The sequence below is a fragment of the Hibiscus syriacus genome, unplaced genomic scaffold (genome assembly GCF_006381635.1).
Source record: "Hibiscus syriacus cultivar Baekdansim isolate YM2019G1 unplaced genomic scaffold, ASM638163v2 tig00116996_pilon, whole genome shotgun sequence".
Lineage (NCBI taxonomy): Eukaryota > Viridiplantae > Streptophyta > Magnoliopsida > Malvales > Malvaceae > Hibiscus > Hibiscus syriacus.
In genome coordinates, this window is record NW_024063512.1 from 2730093 (window position 1) to 2751697 (window position 21605).

A 21605-nucleotide genomic window follows, 5' to 3' on the forward strand; every position below is an offset into this window, starting at 1 on the left:
ATGGAAGATTTCAGAAAACTTAAACAGAAGTGTTCTGAAAGGTCTAGCCATTGATTTTGCTAGTTGTGTCATTTTGTTCGTCTCCGATCAAAATGCCAAATCAAGAAAGAAGGGCATGTCATGGTCTTCGCGATGACCGAATTGATGAAACAAACCTTAATTTAAATAACCCACCTCTAAACAAACTTTTCGGTCTTGATATTTGTCAAAGATTTGCAGCTATCAAAGCTTAAAAGAGAATTTGATTCTTTTAATATAAACTCTTGTTTTATGATTTGCTTTTTTCAAAACTTATTTTAATATTTTTCAAAATTTCGAAAATTCAAAGGAGGAAAAACATTTTCAAACAAGATAAGTTCTCTGGAAGCATGTCTTGGAAATCAACGAATATCTCTCCGGAGCTCAAGATTGAAGATAGGGCAAGAGAAGCCAAATTTTTTGGGCAAAATTTGTTAGAACAAGAAAAATAAATTGTCTTAGGTTGAGGTTTGCAAGAGTACATCCTGGTGGAAATGAAGACAAACTGAGTCAGAGATAGAATAAAAGCTTCTTACGCAATTATTCCCTCACAAATCAACATTCTATACATTAGATTTAAGCATGTTGAAGAATCCAATATCAAGAATCAGAAATTCAAGATTCCAGCATCAAGAGTCATCGAGACTGACAACCAGAGATTGAGATTTCTCTCCAAACTCTAAAATAACATATTTCGCATATACATTTTAGGCATACATAAGAGCATCGCATCCATAGCATCGCATAGAGTCAATTTCAATTTCACAGCGAAAGATATTGAACTCAAAAGAAGTGCAATTTACAAGTGTGAATCTTAACTTCACAATGAATGACATCCAATTAAAAGCTCAATGAGCCATCCACGATTTCAACTTCACGAAGAATGATATCGTGCCTGATGAAGTGATTTAGTGTCACAATAAACATGTCATCCACAGATTTGACTTCCTTAAGTCAACGATTAAAGCTTCTGAAAGGATTTCTTTAACATGCATGAACAAGCATATTATCGATCACCTTTGAGATTGTTTCTCTCGAAACAAGGAGTCGTCTCGCTCAAGACTAATTTACTCAAAACAAAGTTTTGTCTCTCTTGAGACAGTTTCTCTTAAAACAAATTTTGTACCTCTTGAGACAGTTTCTCTTAAAACAAATTTTCTCTCTTGAGACATTTTCTCTTAAAACAAATTTTGTCTCTCTCGAGACAGTTTCCCTTGAAACAAAAACTTTAAAATTGTTTTCCTTGAAACAAATTTCGTCTCCCTTGAGATAGTTTCTTTTGGAACTAAGTTTTGGCTCTCTTTAGACAATTTCTCTTGAAACAAATTTTGTCTCTCTTAAGACAGTTTACCTTGAAACAAAATCTTTGAGTATATTTTACATTAAACGAATTTCGTCTCCATTGAGACAGTTTCTTTTGGAACTAAGTTTTGTCTCTCTTTCGACAGTCTCTTTTGAAACAAATTTTGTCTCTCTTGAGACAATTTCCCTTTAAACAAAATCTTTGAATCTGTTTTCCTTTAAAAAAAATTTGTCTCCCTTGAGACAGTTTCTTTTGGAACTAAGTTTTGTCACTCTTGAGAAAATTTCTCTTGAAACAAGTTTTGTCTCTCTTGAGACAGTTTCTCTTGAAACACCAACCTTTGAATGTGTTTCTCTTGAAACATAAAAGACCTTCGGGTTCGAATACGCTTAGCTCCAAGGCATATCATTTATGGTATATCTCAAGACTAGAAGGGCTATTTGCCAAAACCTTCGAGTTCGACAACGCTCAGCTTCAAGGCACATCATTTACAGCATAGCTCAAGGCAAGAAGGGCTATCTGTCAATAAAATTGTCGAGTTCAATTCCATTCATCTCGATGATACCTCAATCACACTACTGTCTGGCTGCAATCGAGGTTTTCAAAGTCGAGAAGAAGACCAAGGTTAACCGTGCCTTAATGACAAGCAACCATTTTCAAACAACATAACTTAAGTCAAGAAAAGCTATATGTCAACGAATATTTTTGAGTTCGATTCCAATTTCACAACGAAGGGTATTGTACCCCAACAGATTGACCCAACTTCGCGATGAATGAGTCATCTGTAATACAACACCACCAAAGTCTTCAGGACAAGTTCCACCTTCACGAAGAAATATCTGGGGCTGGAAGACGATCCAGGAGCCACTTTCTAATACTTTGAGTTCGATTTTAGCCTCACGACGAAGGACTTCGTGCTCAGAATTTTTCCAGTCTGACTCAACCTCACGACGAGGGAATCATCTTATATTTCAGTTCAAACTGGCAAACCAGTCAAACATCGGATTTTAACTCTACGACAGAAGATATTCGATATGGATGAAATATGTGTCTTTTAATCTTTGCTCTATTGTCGTGACACGATAATGAACAAAGAGGGGCAGCTGAAGACACCTAATTTCATCTGCCCTAACTAATATTATATTATATTATATAATACTATGAATTATGTTATATAATATACATATATTTATTATCATTAATTTTATTTTTTTATGTACAGACCCAAATAAAATACAACAGATGGCCCACACCAGCCACTACCCACACGCTGACCTAGTTGTAATAAAAACCCTAATCCCACCTCAACCCTACATCCCTCCCAAGCAGCTCAACAGTGTCGTATGGAGTCAACCCTATGTCCGAGTTGCACGATATCACACCACCACTCCGAACCGTTCGCCGCAAAGATCATCACCAACAAATAAAGCACTAGTTTAGTGCGATTAGGACTCAAAACTATAGTCTAAAAATAGGGTTTTTCGAACCCTATAAATAGGATATAATCAAACTACGAAGGGGGAATTTCATACACAATACATATAGGGTTTACTACGAAAACACTAAGAAATACGCAAGCAAGGTCGAAGCATTTAAGCTTTTTGTAAACTCTTCAAAAGGAAATAAAAAGATTTTTTTTACCTTGTTCGTAAGTTTTTTGTCTTTGCACGTTGATCTTGTTTGCTTAAGATTTAGCTCGTTTTTAACCCGTAGAGTACTCGACCGATGACCAAAAAAGGGGGTTTCAAAGTTTTTGAACTTAGATCTACCCCCGAGGCTTGCTCTTTTTAAAGAATTTTTTTGATTTTTGAAAAGAATGGTGAAAAAGCTTTCGATTTTTTAAAAAAATGATTTCGATTTTTTTAAAAAAAAAAGATTTTTGGCGCCGTTCAACAATAGCCGGCAAGGCGGGCGCATGGTGGCCGGTTTCTGGGTTCTTGAAGAACCCGATCGTGTTCTTCATTTTTTAAGAACACTTAAGAGTGTTTTCAAAGTGAAGGGGGAAGGCTTTTGGTTTTGAGAAGAGAAATGAGAATTTTAAAAAAAAATTAAGCTTTATACTCGGCCCGCCGACCCGACCAAGATGTATAGGATCCGCGTGTTTTTCTTTAAAAGATGGCAAACTTCGTTTTTGGCCCTGTCAGTTTTAAAACATTCAATTTTCCCCCTAAATCAATTTCAATCCACGATTTTCTTTGAATTCGACCCCCAATTTAACTTTCATTTTATTTTAGTCCTTTTTTATTATATATATTTAATTGTATCTTTTAGTGTTTATTTTTATTATTTTTTTCTATTTTTATTTTTATTATATTATACTTTTTTTATTTTTTTATTTTTTTACTATATTGTTTTTTCATTATTCTTTTGCCTTTATTATCGTTATTATTTATATATTTTATTACTGTTATTATATGTTTTATATATTTATTATTATATATTTTGTTAAATCATCCCTTCTTTTATTTTTTTCATTTTTTATTTTTTTATATTATTATTATCACTATTTGCTTTACTGTATTTCATTTATTATATATATATATATATATATATATATATTTTTGATGCTTTTTATTTCCTTTTAATTTTTATTTAATTTGTTTATGTGGTCATCTTTTTTGTGTTTATTTGCTTTTCTTTTCTTATGTTTGAAGTACCTCTACTTAATGCACATTCTTTTCCTTTTTTTTCATTTTTACTTTATAAAACTAATATTTTTTAACTGCTAAAGGGTTTTCGTTCAGATCAGTCAGAGGTAAGTAATCAAGACGAATTTTACCTTTTAATTTAAGCTTTCAATTTTCTTAATTAAAGACAACTGGAAATTACGTAGTACCGAAAGGGCAGTTCAAGGGTGCTAACCCTTCCTTGACTGTAACCGACTCTTGAATCCGATACATCTTTGGTAAGACATAAATCAGGTAAGAAATAAGGTATTCGATCTACCTATTTGTTTTAAAATGAAAGATCAGTGGCGACTCATAATCCATTTTCCTAAGTCGAAGCCCAATTTCGGGTCCAACCGAAAGACGGTTCCGACACTTATCCTTTTATTTAATCGAAACACAATTACATTTTCAGTTCCAACTCTGAAAAATTCCATATGGAAATAAGTACTTTGCATCAAATTGAAGTAAACGGTGCAGGTTCTTTAAAGCTTATCAGATGCACACTTTTTGTTTTCTTCTGAACGACACACTATCTTTGTTAATTGATAACATGCCCCATCTCATTAGCTTCAAAGAGCATCAAGACTTATGCTAGAGCTAAAGTAATGAACCGGCCTCAGTCACACAGCAATTTCTACAATACAATTAAAGGACAAGGGTCTTACTAATTGTCGTCATCGCCCAGCTCTTCATGATGCTGATGATCGAGTCGGATATGGGGACAGGGTCTTTCTGGTTCTCCTCTTGTCCAGAGGACTCTTAGATCACCTCTCTTTTTTCCTAGGGTTATAAAGGTTCCTGCAACAAGGTACAGAATTTTTGTAAGCTGAGAGAAATGGACTGCAGCTTTCAATTTCAGACAACCGCTTTTGGTAAACAAAATTTACCCAATGTAAAAGGAACAATGTAAAGGAGTGCTGGTTGACCATGTCCGTCCATTAAATTTAGAGCCACGTATGTAATGAGAAGACCTGCCATGGGTTGAGAAAGGAGTAGAAAACTGTCATTTGCAAAATTCAGGTGAATGACGGTAACGGCAACGTCAAGGGAAATTTCAGAATTGTTTTAATTCCTTTGTCCACAAAAAAAAGTCTTATTGGCCACTCTAACAAGAAAAATATGCTTCTTTCTGTTAATTGGATCAACATGATTTCTTCATCAACTCTTACCTAAGCCATATGCAACCATTGCCCACAAGAAGTAGCCAGCTCGAAGAGTCTTGTTCGCCAGCCAATCATACCTTTAAACACACAGTGGTTTGAGTTCTAACTACTAAGTTGATAAATCAGTGACAATTTGAGAATTCAAAGGCCAAAAAAGCAGCCTTTGAAATTAGAAAATTAGCAGAAAAGAAAAAGCTCGCCATTTCTGTCAGCTTAAAGAGATGAAGAGAAATAATATTTCAGATAATCCTTGGTCAGGAAAATGATGCATGAATCTCATACTTGTAGCCTTGAACATTATACACTCCATAGATATTGCATCGTGGGCATTGCACTTGTTTTCTTGATATGCTATATTACATAATCATTTAAAAATTGTATTGGGCTTAAAATGCTCCGTGTTAACTAGTTAAATATTTTAAACAAAACTGTGCAACATGGGAGGGTAAACAGATTGTTTGAAGAAGCATGGAAGGGCATTTTCTCCGAGAAGTCAGGCACGAATATTAAGGTACAAGTTTGCATGTGCAGAACAGCAACATTAAGAATAGGTTTAACAAGCAAAGAGCGCAGTCCAAACCTGAGTGAAAATGCTATCAACAATCCAGGTAAAAGAATGTCACCAAATCCTATTATACTATAACCACCCCATGGATCAAACATGCGCGGGATCTTCAGTAGCATTGGGATGCCATCCTCCCCGCTTTTATCCCCACGAGCTACCTATGAAAGAGACACAAGCAATCAATATTACCTTCTAGCCTTTCATATTTTGAATATCCTTAATAGTCTAAAGACTAACCTTCTAATTCTAATATAGCACATGGGCTAGAGTTTGATAAGGTGGATTACTTACCACAATCATCACGCTTTCATGGAACAACTTTTTCGAAACAAATACCCAAAAGATGTTGTATAAGAAGGCACAACTTAGTAGAACTGTTCCCACCTGATTCAGAAATATGTCAGAATAACAAATTGTTACCTAGAAATATCTGTATTCATAAAAAAAACATTGAATATTTAATAATTTTAGGATCCCGAAGAGAGAAACTAAGGAATCTAATGAGGGTCCATACAAGTCTAAAATAGAATGAGATGGGAGTAAATAAAGCTGTAATGCTACCTTGAGATTAGGTACATGGACAATTTGCAGAACTGTGATTATCAGAGCAATTCCCAGAAGGAAAAAAAAAAGTTGAACTCAGTCATGTAAATCCTGCATCAACGTCTTATTAAAAAAAAGCAAGAAAGAGAGATAAATACAAGAACTAGGAATAAGCAGTATGACTCATATCCATCCACCTAAATGGTGGTTGTAGTCATCATTCGTTGGCATGGTGTTGTTAATACATGCACTTAAGATGGAAAGCAAAAAAAAAGTCTATTTTGAACCTAGAAGAGGAATAAATCATCTATTAGTTGAAACATAAACTTGCACTCTTTCCAGTTATGGGAAGAAAAATGTTACACCACAAGACAGGGTACATAGGGTGTCTTAAACATAGCTACTGAACTCACTAAGACTCATGGATCAAATTATCTTTGCCTATTATTAGCGATGATGGTAGCTACCCTTTAGCCAAAACCCAAAATTTAGAGCCTCGGTAAATGAAAGCACAAAAAACTAGACCAAAAAAAGGGATTTTTAATCATTCACATAACTGAAGTTCAGTAATCTTGAAATATATTAGGAAAATTAAAAAGAAACTATATCGTTACCAATATATCTTGACCTATCCAAGCAAAGGAAACATCACGATAAACAGCCCAAACGACAGCAAATGCTATGCAGAAGGGGGAAACAACCAATGTAAGGTAAGAGAGAGCTCCAAAACAAGGCACTTTAATGTATGATTCTCCAGAATGCTTGAACCACCTGTGAGATGTAAAAAATTATTCACAACCTTGAAACGACAAGTCAATTTTTTTTTTTGATAGGAAAGTAGGCCTCTTTAAAAAACCCCCTTCATGATTAAAGGATCACACGGTGCTCCTTAATCAGCGGAAGGAGGAAAAGAGTGCCTCAATAATTCATTGATAACCACAAGTTACAAAGACTTAAAACAACCATACAATCTATCATACAAATAAGCAACCCAAAACCTAATAGAAACCCAACTAAACAAAACAGAGATCTATCCAATACCAGCCTTAGCTAAACTATCAGCCTCAACATTGGCTGACCTAGCAACCCATCTAATACTACTATTCAGTCCACTAACCTTGCCAACAATAGCTGTCACAATGTCTAAGTAAACATAGGGACAACGGTCGATGTTCTTGACCCAATCCACTGCTAATTTACTGTCTGATTCAACAATTAACCTTTCCTTAAACCGCTGCTGAAACGAGTCAAAGAAAGATAACCCTTTCATAATTGCCTTGAGTTCTAACAAAACAGGAGGACCTGGACCAGCAGCCTCTTGAAAAGAGCCCACCACCGAACCATCATGAACTCTAAGAATGCCCCCAACACCACTCTTCCTCCAATCTGCAGCCACAGCCGCATCCACATTCAGCTTAATAAATCCTTCTGGAGGATTAGACCAGGACACAGTTTTGATAATAGGAGAGCTTAATAAGGAGCAGCAATCCCCAAGTGTAGGGTCACAAATAAGAGAGTCCTTAGGGATAGATACAACCTTGTAGTAAGCTAAGAACCAAGCAGCCAGTCTACACCTTGCCAAAAAGAATAAATCAATCTGATCTACCTTCCCCCCCTCGAACACAATTGCATTCCTACCCTTCCACATTGTCCATAAAACCACCCCCGGAATGAAGGACCAAATTTTCGAATTAGGTACCAATTCATCCCAAGCGACCATAAAGCTGTGAGCATTGTCTTGAAAAACTGAAGAAACTCCCCAGAAAATCAAAAATTTATTCCATAAGGACCACACCACCGAGCAAGAAAAGAATAAATGTGTTGAGGTTTCATCCGCCTCTCCGCAAAAAGGGCAAGCAACATCCACAATAGTTGAAACTCCTTTCCTCTGTAGCTCAACTTTAACTGGCAGTCTTTGGTGCACGACCTGCCACAAGAAGACCTCCACTCTAGGAGGCACCGATCCCCTCCAAACATACTTCTTCCAAAAGGGATCTGTTATACCAACAGGCCTGCATGACTTAACACTCGAACTAACAGTATAGACACCTTCCCCATTGCCATACCAGACCAACCCATCCGATAACTCCTGAGAAAGAGGGATATTGTGGATTAGAGTCATTAAATCAGAGTACTGAACCAATTCCCATTCACTCAAATTCCTTCTCAAATTAACATGCCAAGACCAAACTGAAGATCGAAATTCCCCAAACTCATAAAGCTTCCCATACTTATTTATAGACAGCACATACAACCTCGGAAAAATCACTTTAAGAGGGGAATCATGTGCCCAACTATCCAACCAAAATCTAATGCTCCCTCCATCACCCACTCTGACTTTAAAGTTGCTACGAAACTTTGCTCCAAACTGATCATTTTTGAAATGGTTGAGGACCACCGATTTCCAAATCCAAGAAGCATGTGTAGGAAGTTTCTCGTTAAACAGCAGTAAACTGTGATCCAAATTATATTTACAGCAAATAAACTTCTTCCACACTGAGTCTTTATCGTTAGCAAACCTCCAAGACCATCTCCCTAAGAGAGCTCTATTCATAAGACTTATATTCATAGCACCAAGACCTCCAACACTTTTATCGGAGCAAACTTTTGTCCAATTGACCCAATGGATTTTCCTAGCCTCCACTCCTCCTCCCCATAAAAATCTGGCCATGATGGAATTCAGCTTAACACTCACCGAAGAAGGCATCTTGAAAAGGGACATGAAATAGATAGGAAGGGAACCCAAAACTGCCTTCAGTAATACCAACCTCCCTGCCATTGATAGAGTCTTCGCCTTCCATCCGGCTAGCTTTGAATGAAACTTTTGAACTACCGGATCCCACAACATCATAGAGTTTCTCTTAGCACCAAGAGGCAGCCCCAAATATTCCGCAGGAAAATGTCCTACAGGACATCCAATAGCATTAGCCCACTGAAGAAGCTCTTCCTCATTAATATTAATCCCAAATAATCTGCTCTTAGACAGATTCAGTTCCAGACCAGTCATAATTTCGAACACCCGAAGGATCCTCTTAACATTAACAATCTGAGTCTTCGAAGCAATACAGAAAATGATTAGGTCATCTGCAAATTGCAAATGAGATAAGTTGACTGAGGCCTCATCTTTACCAACCACCAGACCACTGAAAAGGCCCGAAGATACTGCTTTACGAAGCAGCAGGTTAAGCAGTTCTCCAACAAGGTTAAACAACAGAGGGGACAGGGAACAACCCTGCCGAAGGCCTCTTGCCATAGGAAATTCATCAGTAGGAACCCCGTTAACTAAAACTGACACCGAAGCAGTTGACACACACATCCGAATCCAACTACACCATTTAGAACCGAACCCCATCTTCGCCATAACTTTAAATAAAATGTCCCAATCTACCGAATCATAAGCCTTTTTAAAGTCTACCTTAAATACACAACCCTTCAAGCCTCTCTTCCTCCATAAATCAATTCCTTCATTAGCAATAAAAGAGCAATCCAAAATTTGTCTCCCAGGAATGAAAGCAAATTGAGACTCACTGATTATATCATTGATGCAACATCTCAATCTTCTCGCGAGGCACTTAGATAGGATCTTATACATCCCACCTACAAGGGAAATAGGTCTGAAATCATCTAAACTCCCAACATTAGAACCTTTCGGGATGAGAGTTAAGAAGGAATGGTTAATACCATGCTCCCACTCCTTGCCCAAATAGAAGTTGTGGAAGAATTTCAATATATCACCTTTCAAGCTAAGCCAGAAGTTCTTAAAAAAACCCATGTTCAACCCATCTGGCCCAGGGGCTTTATTACTATCACAAGAATTAATGGTCCCCCAAATCTCATCTTCCGTAAACTCCTTCTCTAGCAATAGGTTCTGTTGCAGGGAAATTTTTGCGAAATCTAAGTTAATACCCTCCACTTCCATTGTTGAGCAACAATTAAAAGCTTTAAAGAAATGCTCCCTGACACTAGACTTGATAAGACCTGGATCTTTGGTGATGACACCATCAACATTTAGAGCATACAGGGAGTTCAACCTCCTCCTAATGGAAGCGCAAGTGTGAAAAAACTTTGAATTACGGTCACCACCTTTGACCCACTTCTCTCTAGACTTTTGTACCCAAATTTGCTCTTCGATTCTAAGAAGTCTCCAAAGTTCATTTCTCAAAAGCCTCAACTCTGTCGAAATGACAACATCATTGGAAGGAGGATGATGTTGCATCCCCTTTTCAATCTGATGAATTTTGTCCTCTAACATAGAGATGTCCATTCGAGGAAATTGATTTCTATCTCCAGACCAGCACTTAATGGCAGACTTTGTATTCCTAAGCATACTCAAAATTCCAACTCTTGAATTTTCTTCTTTGAACAGCTTAATAGACTCAACAACCATCTTCTCAAAACCATCCTCAGACAATAGATAATTGAACAGCCTAAAGGGTCTCTTACCCCAATTATCTACCCCCCTCTCCAGGAAAATTGCATTATGATCGGAGATAGATTTAGGCAAAAGAAACTGGTTGATACCGGAAAATTCTGCTGAGAAATTACAGTTCACCAGAAACCTATCTAGTCTTACAACCGTCGGCAAATCCCGATAACTGCTCCATGTGAAATTCCCCCCAACAAGAGGCAAATCAATAAGTCCCGTTTGCTGAATAAAGTGATTAAAAATTTCCAGTGAATTTCTGTTATGACCTCTGCCTAACTTCTCCTCTTCATTCAAATAGGCATTGAAATCCCCACCCACACACAAAGGGATACTGAACCCGTTTAAAAACAATTCCAGTTCATCAAAAAAAGCAGCCTTCTCTTCCTCCACAGACGGACCATAAACGTTTATGAAGCCACACCTAAGGTGGTTCTTTCCAAAAACAGCAATAAACCTCCTATGAATAAACTGATCGTCAATCTCAAAAAAATTATCATCCCAACAACTTAACATACCACCAGATGAACCTATTGCTGGAGACTCAACGAACCCCTGCAACCCATTCAAACCACTCCTCCCTTTTTCTTGAAGAAAAAGAAACGACGATTTTTTCTCAGAAACAAGTTTTTGCACAACTCTATGTTTCTCTTTTTTACCCAAACCCCTAACGTTCCAAGACAAGATACTTAGCTTAGTCATGATACTCAAATAAAAAGAACCCAGAAAGCCCACATACAAATCTCGAGGTCAAATAGCCCCACTCAACCCTTTCTCCAATTCAACAATCTTTTGTATAAAAGCTTCCTTCCCCTCCTTGAAAGATATCCCCAGCATCTTACTAATTTCCCATGTAGCAATTGCTTCCTCAACCAGCAAAGGAAAAGCTGATGAGGAAACAGTATCAACACTAGCATGATCAACAGCTTCCCTAAATAGAGACCTTTTAATTCTCCTGTATGGTCTGCTCACCCAAGAACTGTCCAATTCCTTTATCGAAAAACCAGCAGCCTCGGAAACATCAGAAAGACAACCTCTATAAATTAAAGCTCTTCCTGTCTCACCATTGAACACCCCCTCGTGACTTTTCCTTACAATCCTGCACATTATTACAATTTTTCACAACCTGATTCCAGATCTTTCTAGACTTCGACCTACTATAAGTTTTCTTATGACTTCTGATGAATTTCCTTCCAACCGGAGCAGTCTTCATGGATAACAAACTTGCAGAGCAGGTTTGTGAACCATCTCTTAAACTTATCAGCTTTAAACCAACCGGAGCCCCTCCTCCAACTTCAACCCCTACTGAATCCTTAACTGTATCTGATGAAAAAGTACTACGGCCCATAGAGTTTAGGCAGTTTTCTTGCTCCATACCAGCCAACTGAAGCCCTCCAAGGCCTGAATTAGGCCCACTCTCCCGGTCAACATTATCAAGCTTAAAAAGATCCCCCCCCCCATACTTTTCCCGCTTTTATTACTTTCAAAAAGATCTTCCGACTTTTCATGTGGAGAGGAGACAACTCTCTCGGAATCTGTGACATTACCACGTTGTGAGTCTGCAACCCACTCCAGCACCCTATTATGGATTTCTGACATTTCCTGACATCCCACGTGACCTCCATGCTGTGCCTGCCCATCCTCTGTGCTCCATCCGGAGGAGTTCTCAACCGAAGGATCCTCTGGAACAACCTCTTCAGCCAGATCTGAAAAATCAGGAAAGAAATCATCCCCCCCATCAACCTTAATTTTTATCAGAAATTTCCTTCCATTCGTAGTAACTGAAGTATGATCAGGGATGTCAAAAGGGCTGACTATCCTAAGAAGCATCTGTGCAACTCTGCAGTCCACTCTCTGAGCAGTTTCATCTTTAATCTTCACTAACTTGCCCCACCTGGATACCACCCTAGTGAAGAACGGAACCGACCAGCAATTTAAAGGAACTCCTATCATGGAGATCGTACAAAAAGCTCGGGGAATGCTTTCCTCATCCAATACCGGCTCCAACCTTTCAAACCAGAAGGACAAAGCTTCCCATTTTCCTTCCATTGCTAAATTCTTCTCTTCCACCGATTGGAACACAACCAGGCACGCATTCTTAGAAAAACCCCACCTAACAACCTTTACGTTGATGCCCTCATTCCTTAACGCTTTCTGCACAACATGAAGTTCAAAAATATCTTTGAAGATACCAGTAAGAGACGATCTAAGCCAGACCCTATCCTCCACTGGGATGGAAACATCCTTAGTGTTATTCAGCTCCTTCGAATTAAAATGAATACCCTCTGGCTCTTTATACACCCCCACCACCGCCTCCTTGTAGGACCTCCCATCATGAAACTTATCCAGCATCTCCATCCTCCTCACCCTGTCAGCTTGAGAAGGCAATCTTCTACCCATTCCCCCACTGATACCAGCACTATTAACTCCATCAACCCTCCCATCTTTCTGTCTCTTCGACCCAGATATTTTCTCATATTTGGCTACAGCCACTAAAATCCTCCTCCCATCAATCAGGACGTTGTTCATCTTATCCACTGCATTACACAGATCCTCCTTACTTGCAAAATGGACGAAAGCAAACGTGCTTACCTTATACTTCGGTCTATTATTGATAAACGGAATGAACACCTTAATAACCTTACCAAAATGACTAAAACGAGCCTATAAATCACTACGACTCACTCTCCTGCTAAGATTATCAACGAACGCTGACCAAATAATTCCACCATGAACCTCTCTAAGGTTATCGCCAGGAACCTTACTTTTGACGGACTTACTCTCTCTCTCACTAACTCTCTCCATAATACTACTTTGAGGAATGTTTTTATAAACATGGATTTAATTTATATCAACTCAACGATTGTGACACAATGCAATTCCTTTGCGAGCTGTTTGTGTCTCATAACGACAAGTCAATTTAATTCAATTAAGTTTGAAAAGTACATAATTGCGTTAATCTAGGCAATCAAACAGGCATCCATAGATACAAATTGCAACCATTTTTCTTCATCTATTAAAGAGTGTTGACCCCATTAAGACCCAATATAGTTTTCAAACAAAATCGTTTTCTTCAACTTTTCATAATATTTTGATGGTTATCACCATCCTTCCATATCATGCTTCATGCAGAGAATAAAATAACAAAACACGGTCAACAGTAAATATACAAGAATCAATCAACAATAAAACAAGTGGATGACTTGGAAGCTGTCTAAAGGCAAACCTCATGAGGTACTAAATTCATACTAAGAAAGAAACACACAAATACCTCGACAGTAAAGTAACCAAGCAAGTTTGAAGGCCCTGCAAATATATTGAACTTTAGAGTTACATGCTAATACTTCCTTGAAATATCTGGAAGAAGCCAGAAAAAAGATCGCTAAAGTTTAGAGAAAGATGTTTTGCATGCCAAACTATAACATAAATTAAGAGAAGCTTCATATGCATGCATGCATAAATGAATAATAACCAGGAATCAGACAATGAAAGAAAGTTGTACCTCCACACCACCTATGCAGAAAAGAACCACCAAGAGCTCCACAAACCAATATGACATAAGTTTGTAAAGCATAACCAAGAAGCAAGAAGCAACAACAACAAATAAGACAGCTGATGTGATGTTGATGTCCACAATACCACCAGAACCTACAGGTTTGGTGGCGGGAATTTCATCCATGGCATCCTGCATTTACAACATAAGGTTTACAAATTAATAAGCATAATATAGCTGTAAACATGATACAACTCCAGACACACTGCATGGAAAAATATGTAAAATTAACTTAAGGTGACCTTTAATAGTTTGTCCTGTTCAGTAGCAGCTTCTCGCAGACCAATATGAAGCACACAATATGGTACCAACAGCCATCAACCATAGGAACACTTCAGCTATGTCAACTAGTGGTCGCGTCGGAGAGTAAAGCTGTACAGACACTGCAAAAGTGCAAAGTATTTAGAAAGAAACAAGAACTAGCCTTGGTAGGTTGATCATATATGCAGGTGAAATTTTTTAGAAAAAACAAATAGAGTAGAAGCTTACCTGATGAATTACTTGTCAGCATTTTCTCCAAGCTTGCACCAGCATCTTGAGGGAGCATGACAGCGGGTATATGTATATCTAGATCAGTTTCGTCAGGTTCACATACCATCTTGTAGAGTTCTGCAAGAAACTCACATGTATTCCAGTATGTCATCTTTCAAGGTCAAACTATTCATCCAACAATAATTTAAAAAGTGAGTACTGCCAGTCACATACCTATTCAAGGCAATCCAAAAGGGTAAAAATTCCAGAAAAATGACATAAGAACATTTTTTCCAAACCCCAACTGATTAGCACATGAATCAAATAAAAATAAAAATATTGATTACCCTTTTCATTATTTATAATGAGAACAGCTGAAGCATGAGCTGCCTGTGCATTGTTTGCCTTGGTTGTGAACTTGCAGTGGCCACGGTCCACCATAATGACATCATTAGCAAGCTAACAAAATCAAAATTATGCATTGTATTAGTAACTAAAATCTACTATCATACTAGCTTGTTTTGCATGATCACAAGTAGATGTAAGAGTATACGGCAATCAAAAAACAAACCTTATTTTTTGGGGCACTACCTATGTTGCACTGATACGGATACGGGGACGGGGACGGAAAACAGCAATTTTTAAAATTACAGGGTACGGGGACGGCAAGGGTACGGCATATAAAATATTTTTAAAATTATAAATACATATAAAAAAATCATAAATAAAGTCAAATATCAAGACTGAAACAACAATATTAAGTTTAGAACAATAAAATTCATAAACAATCCTCAATACTAAAGCAAAGGAACGCCAGGCTAATGCAAATCCAGGAAAAAACAGAACAATAATAACAAACTTGAACCAAAACAAATTCACAACAATAAGAACGCCCAACAATTAAAGCACATCACTCTCTTCAAGCAATAACTCAAACAAAAAAGAACTAATTCAAAGTAATAATCTCGTTAACAGCCCTATAGAAATCCAGGGTAAAGAAGCAATAATTTAGCCAAAAACACACCAAAACAAGATCCTTTCCATAGCCGACTCAAAAATCTGGTCAACTCCGAAGATTTTCTTATTAAAAAGGGAATCGTTCCTCCACAATCAAATCGACCATATAAACCCAAAGAGCGCAATGTTCCACAAACTCAGGCTAAAATTAGAGAAGGGATAACCAAACCAGGACAACAAGAAAGATTTAGCATCTCCAAGGCATATGAAATTAATATTCCATTTTGAGAACCATTTTTGCCAAATACAACGAAATGATGTTCAATGCAATGAAGAAACTCACATGTTGCTGCCGATTGTTGCCGAAAAGCTCAAGAAGCAGAAGCAATTGCTGTCGAAAGCTCCAATAGAGAAGTTGGATTGTTGCCGAAAGCTGCAGCCTCCAATTAGGTTATGCTGCTCCCGTTGTTTTTTTAAGGCAAAACGACGAAAATATCCTGGGGACGCATGTGAAAGTCACATGCCGTCCCCGAAGCGTCCCCAAAACTCGGAGAAACATCTCCGACGCCGTTCAGCCGTACCCTGCCACCGTGGCACGTCCCCGGTACGTCCCTCAGCCGTCCCCGTGTCGTCCCCGTACCGGGGACGTATCGGGTACTTGAAACGGCACAAGTTTGCCGTCCCCGTGCTTCCTAGGGCACTACAACAATCTCGAGGGTCAGAAAGAATGAGGCGTCTTTGATTTGCATTTTTCTCCTTCGACACTATAGTACTGCCAAATCTGGCACCTACACCAACAAACTCGGCATTCTCTATGCCATCTACCCAAGTTTGAACTTTGACCTATCAATTTCAAGGATAGTTAAACTCTATAGACAAGATAAAAACAATGATAAAGCTCGGTAAGATAAATAGCACAAATCGGTGCTGAAAAAACAGCTTCACTCCAATATCATGGAGAACTCTAAACTTAAGGGGAAACAAAATGACAGTTAACAGACAGGCCAGGAAATCCCATATAATACGTGGAAGTAAATAGCTTTTATACAACCTCTCATTCCAACTTTGAAAACTTCTACTAGCTAAACCACTTGGACAAACAATAAGTCAGTAACTATGAATCCAGAATTCTAATATACGATCACCAACTAGAAAGTAAAAATAACTTATTTACATTCAAAATGCCTACTTCGAGACTTGAAGATTCCATTTCTAATGGCAAGGTTGGGGAACAAATTAATGGGGAAGAAAATAAGGAATCAAGCTGAAATTTAAGCAAAACCCAGTTGAGAAAACAAAGAAACGAGAACCGGTAGAAGAAAAAGTAGAATTCTCGAATGATTTACCAGAACGAAGTCGTTCTCACAACCGGGCTTCTTTGGAGCTAAATCATCGTCGTGTACTATATCACCGGCTCTAACAGAACAAGGCTGACAGACGAGTGAAATCAGAGCTGTTATAAGGAAGACTCTGCAAAAACACCGCAAATCCATTGATGGGCTTTCCCTTCTACTCTTACTTCTTCTAGCTTAGGGACTGTTTGAAGTTCCCTTGTTTATTTGCATTACAGAAATCAATGATTGTTGGCTTTCTGCTTGCTTCTTTAGTATCAATAAAATTTAAGATTGACAACAAATAAATAAATAAATAATGAACAGGAGTAAGAGTCGTGGCAGTTAACAAATGAGAGCGATGGATCTACTGGCTTTGGAAGAAAGTGAGCTGATAACGCAAAGCAACCGTCAAATACTCAAAACCCAAAGTGCATTATTTGGCCTTCTCAAGTTGCACATCAAAACAAGGAAAGACGGTTGTGATTTCACGAATCACGTGATCCTTTTTCTTGAATATTTTAAAATGGAAAATTTATCCCTTGTAATGAATTCGCATTTCGACAGCGATTTGGATCTATCCACTGCAAAAGGAGATAAAGTATATTCAATGGGGTCTCTTCTCTCCCCCCATAAAACTAGAGTCTTTCAACATCAAAACGTCAGGGACGCGTGTTATGTTTGTTCATAGTTGGACCATGCATGTGGGTATGTTATCCCCAACAAAGGTCTCACCTTTGTGCAAGTAAAAGGGTTCTCAAACTAACAGCATTATCCAAATTAGACAAAACCCGGATTTTCAGTTGTAATGTTTAATCAACTGTGTTGCAAGATGATGTAGGCTATTGTTATTAAACTCAAAGTACACTACTAAACTTACCAGGTCAAACATCTCACTCATCTGCACAGCACCAAACGAGCTGTCCATACCTTCAAACACATCTCACTCACCTGCAAAAAGTTACTCTACCATTATTTATCAATTAGTGGGGAATCTATTACAAAAGTAACTAAAAAACTCATTATAAATAGAGGTATTCGAACGATTCGAAGGGAGGAAGCAAGCAGAAAACACGAAAACAAAGGGGGCTCTTCAACAAATTGGGGGACAGAGACTAAATCGTGGGGCTTTTCTTTTGGGAAAATCATTTTTAAAAGAGGGAAATGAATACGAAAGAAAAAGAAGTGTAATTTCAGATTTGTTCCCGGATTTAAACAAGAATCCACGAGACACAGTTAGGGCTGTAAATGAGACGAGACAAATCGCGAGCTACTCGAGATTGACTCGATCAAAGCTCGATAAATACTCGGATCGAATGGACTCGACTCGAGCTCGAGCTCGACTCGAGTTCTTAACGAGCCGAAACGAGCTACTCGATATTCGACTCGAAAAGCTCGTGAGCAGCTCGAAAAATATAATATATTAAGATTTTATTTTTTTTAGAAATAAATTATTAATAATATTAATATTTATGTATTGATTTTTTTTATAAAAAAAATATAGTAAGATTTCTTGTATTTAAGGCTCATGTTCGAGTTTGAGTTTGAGGCTTCAATCGAGTTAAGTTTAATAATTTTTTTTCATTTCAAGCCTTTTCGAGCTGCTCACGAGCTTCAGTTTAAGATTTCGAGTTCGAGTCGAGCTTGAAAATTTTAAGCTCGCGAGTTTTCGAGTCTAGCTTCATTTCAAAGTTTTCGAGTCGAGTCGAGCTCAGCAATACTCGAGCTCGACTCGGCTCGTTTACACCCCTAGACACAGTTCATATGTAAGCCAGTTGTTTGCCAGACCTGGTTCAGAAAGATTTTTGAAACAACTTCCACAAATTTTCTGTCCTTATCTTACAAGTTTACAAGATGTAATAGGTAACGGAAATTGCGGGTTTCGATCAGTCGCTGTCACTCTTGGTCTATCTGAGGATCAATGGCTTCGAATTCGATCAGACTTGGTGCGGGAGTTAGATGTTAACCAGCAAAAGTATAAGTATATATTTGGAACGGCAGGTTATAAAAAAATCTATAAAACCGTACAATTAGCTAGAAAATGGATGGAAATGTCAAACACGGGATTGATTATTGTTTCTGCATATAATAGAGTTGTTATAAGTCTAGCTAATGGAGGAAACGTCGGAGGATCAATGAATGTTTTAATATTTGTTTTTTTATACATGTATGTATAATTAAATAAATATAAAAGATAACAAAATTTTAAAAAATAAATAATTATTTCCATATTAAAGAAATAAATGTAAAATACTTTAATATAAAACTTTAATAATGAAAAAGACATTAATAAAAAATTTTAATAAAAAAATATAAAAGACATCATTATTACATAATGATAAAAAGTTTTAATAAAAAATAAAAAAAACATAATCATTACATTAATCTTTTGATGTTTTAATAAAAAAAATAATCATTACACCAATATTTTGATAGGTTTATTAAAAGAATCTATATATTTAGATTAACCCAACTCAAAATAATGGTGGGATGTCATTTTTAAATTTTTGAAAGAAAATCCGAAAGGCTCCAACATAAGGAGGAAGCGGGGAAAATCCTTTGTTTAATCAGGCAGTCACTTATGGTGGACAGATGGGATCTTTTAAAGTGGGAAGAGAATCAGATGTATAACATAATATATATTATGGAATTTCGAACTTATTTAGTGATTCCATCCACATTCAATGGAACACAGAACAGTTAAAAGAAGTATCATTTTTAGCAGCACAAAAAATATTCTGCTAGATAAACAGTGAATCATGAAATTCAGGTTTATATAGATCAAAAGCGACAGAAAAATGAACAAAAGGATCACCCTTTCGATGAACATCATGGAATGGGAAACCATTTGCCTAAATAATTTTGAAAAGAGGCTTTGTTCCAACTGTTTGAACTAAAATTATTACTGTAGGAAAAGATGACCATCTCTAAGGTTTTGTATCTGATATGACAAGAGTCTGCCATCAGACTTATAAGTTGGATTGCCATGGTGATTGTTTGCAGCAATATGTTCTGATAAATTATAGCTTACTCCAGAGAACTTAGCAGCTCCTCCATTCATCTTCAAACCCAGTGGTTTGCTAGTTTCCTGTGAAAGATTTTGTGGGTTGTTTTGTCTTGGATATTCTGGATTGAATTGCCTTGGATTTGAAATACTTAAACCAAAATCTGTACCCTGATGTAGTGGGAAAGGAAATCCAGTTCCAGTACCAGAAGTTGGGGTGTTTTTCTGATTAATGCAATCCATATTTCTCGATCCCATTAATGAGAATCTTCGAATGGTTTCGTCTGGTGGGGCAACTGGAAATGGTCCTTGGTTAGAACCTGGCTCTAACATTTGATTCGTTCTTTCTGAATTCATGCACCTTTTCATCTCAGCAGCTCTAGGTAGAACATAGTTGTATAATGAAGCATCAGGCCCTTGATTTGCAGCTATTTGCTCAGTTAAAAAAGTTGGTAACATTGGATACATTGACCAAGGGGCCTGACCAAAGGGACTAGATAGAAAATTTTGAACAGATGATCCCAGCTTTTCTACATTAGAACCGGCTCCTTCCGTTCTAATGGCTTGGCCTTGATCAGCTTGATCTTCAGGAACTTGATGGTGATCGCCAAGATCAACGGTTTTCTTGCCTTTTACTCTTCTCTTCAAAGATCCACCCTTAGCTTTTTTAGCTTCTATAGCTAAAACAGCACTGGTATTACTCCGGACTTGAACATTTTGCTCAGCATCACTTGTTTGATGATTTGGCTTCGCACCAGATATCAACAACCTATCTCCTTTCCTATTTGATGAAGTAATAAGCTCAACAAATTTTCCAGAGCCGACTCCATCTCCTAATGCATTTAAGTAATCAGTAGAACCGGAAGCAGTAATACCTCTAGGGTATCTAGCTAAAGATCTATCCATGTCATAATCAAAGTCATTCTGATGCTGCTTGTTCTCGTCTCGAATCAGCACCTGCTGTTTATTTTTCTTTTGCGAATTGTTCTGGTGTTGAGAATCAACATGGCATTGGAGTTGGATACATTTCTTGGAATTAGTCAAACGATGGGATTGCATGCTTTCCAGGTGAATTTTCCCATGTTGATCTTGAACTTTCCTAGGTCTTTTTCTTTTCTGCAACTGGACCTTGTCATCATTGTGACCAGGTTTTCCCCTTAGATCACCCACCAACTTTTGCATTTCATCCACCATCCATTTCAATAAACTTTCTCTTGTAACTTTAACGTCTTCTAACAAGGACTCCATGAAGTTTTTAAGTTCATCCAATGGAGCATGATCGTGAGCACTTGTTTCACCCTTCCGCAAATCAACTTTTTCAGGAGAATCCTTCTTCATTTTGCTGCTGCTCTTATTCCTTGTTTTCCGTTTTTTAACTTTCCCGACATCGATTTGGCCGGCTTTTCCAGGATTCTCATCATCCTTCAGTTTAAGTGTGCTAACTTCACTAATCTCCTCATCACCAAATGAAATCAATCTCGATACCAGCTTCTGCTTTCTGATAAGTGACCCGTCACTCGATATCGAATCATCGAATGAAGAATCAGGGTCATTATCATCGTTCCTCCTGAAATCCCAACGTTTTTGAAATTCCAATTCTCCCAT

General features: G+C 37.5%; 1 protein-coding gene and 1 pseudogene across 1 annotated transcript; both read right to left on the reverse strand.

The window, feature by feature from the left end:
• Positions 1-4420: 4420 nt before the first annotated feature.
• Positions 4421-17158, reverse strand: LOC120193749 (annotated as a pseudogene).
• A 2740-nt stretch (positions 17159-19898) lies between these two features.
• LOC120193620 lies at positions 19899-21605 on the reverse strand. Its single transcript, XM_039196073.1, has one exon. It carries the CDS (start codon positions 21603-21605, stop codon positions 19899-19901), a length of 1707 nt encoding a protein of 568 aa, XP_039052004.1.

Bases quoted from the DNA above. Each gene is read 5' to 3' on its own strand.
- LOC120193620 (XM_039196073.1), bottom strand. From the start codon at position 21,605: ATGGGAGAATTGGAATTTCAAAAACGTTGGGATTTCAGGAGGAACGAT.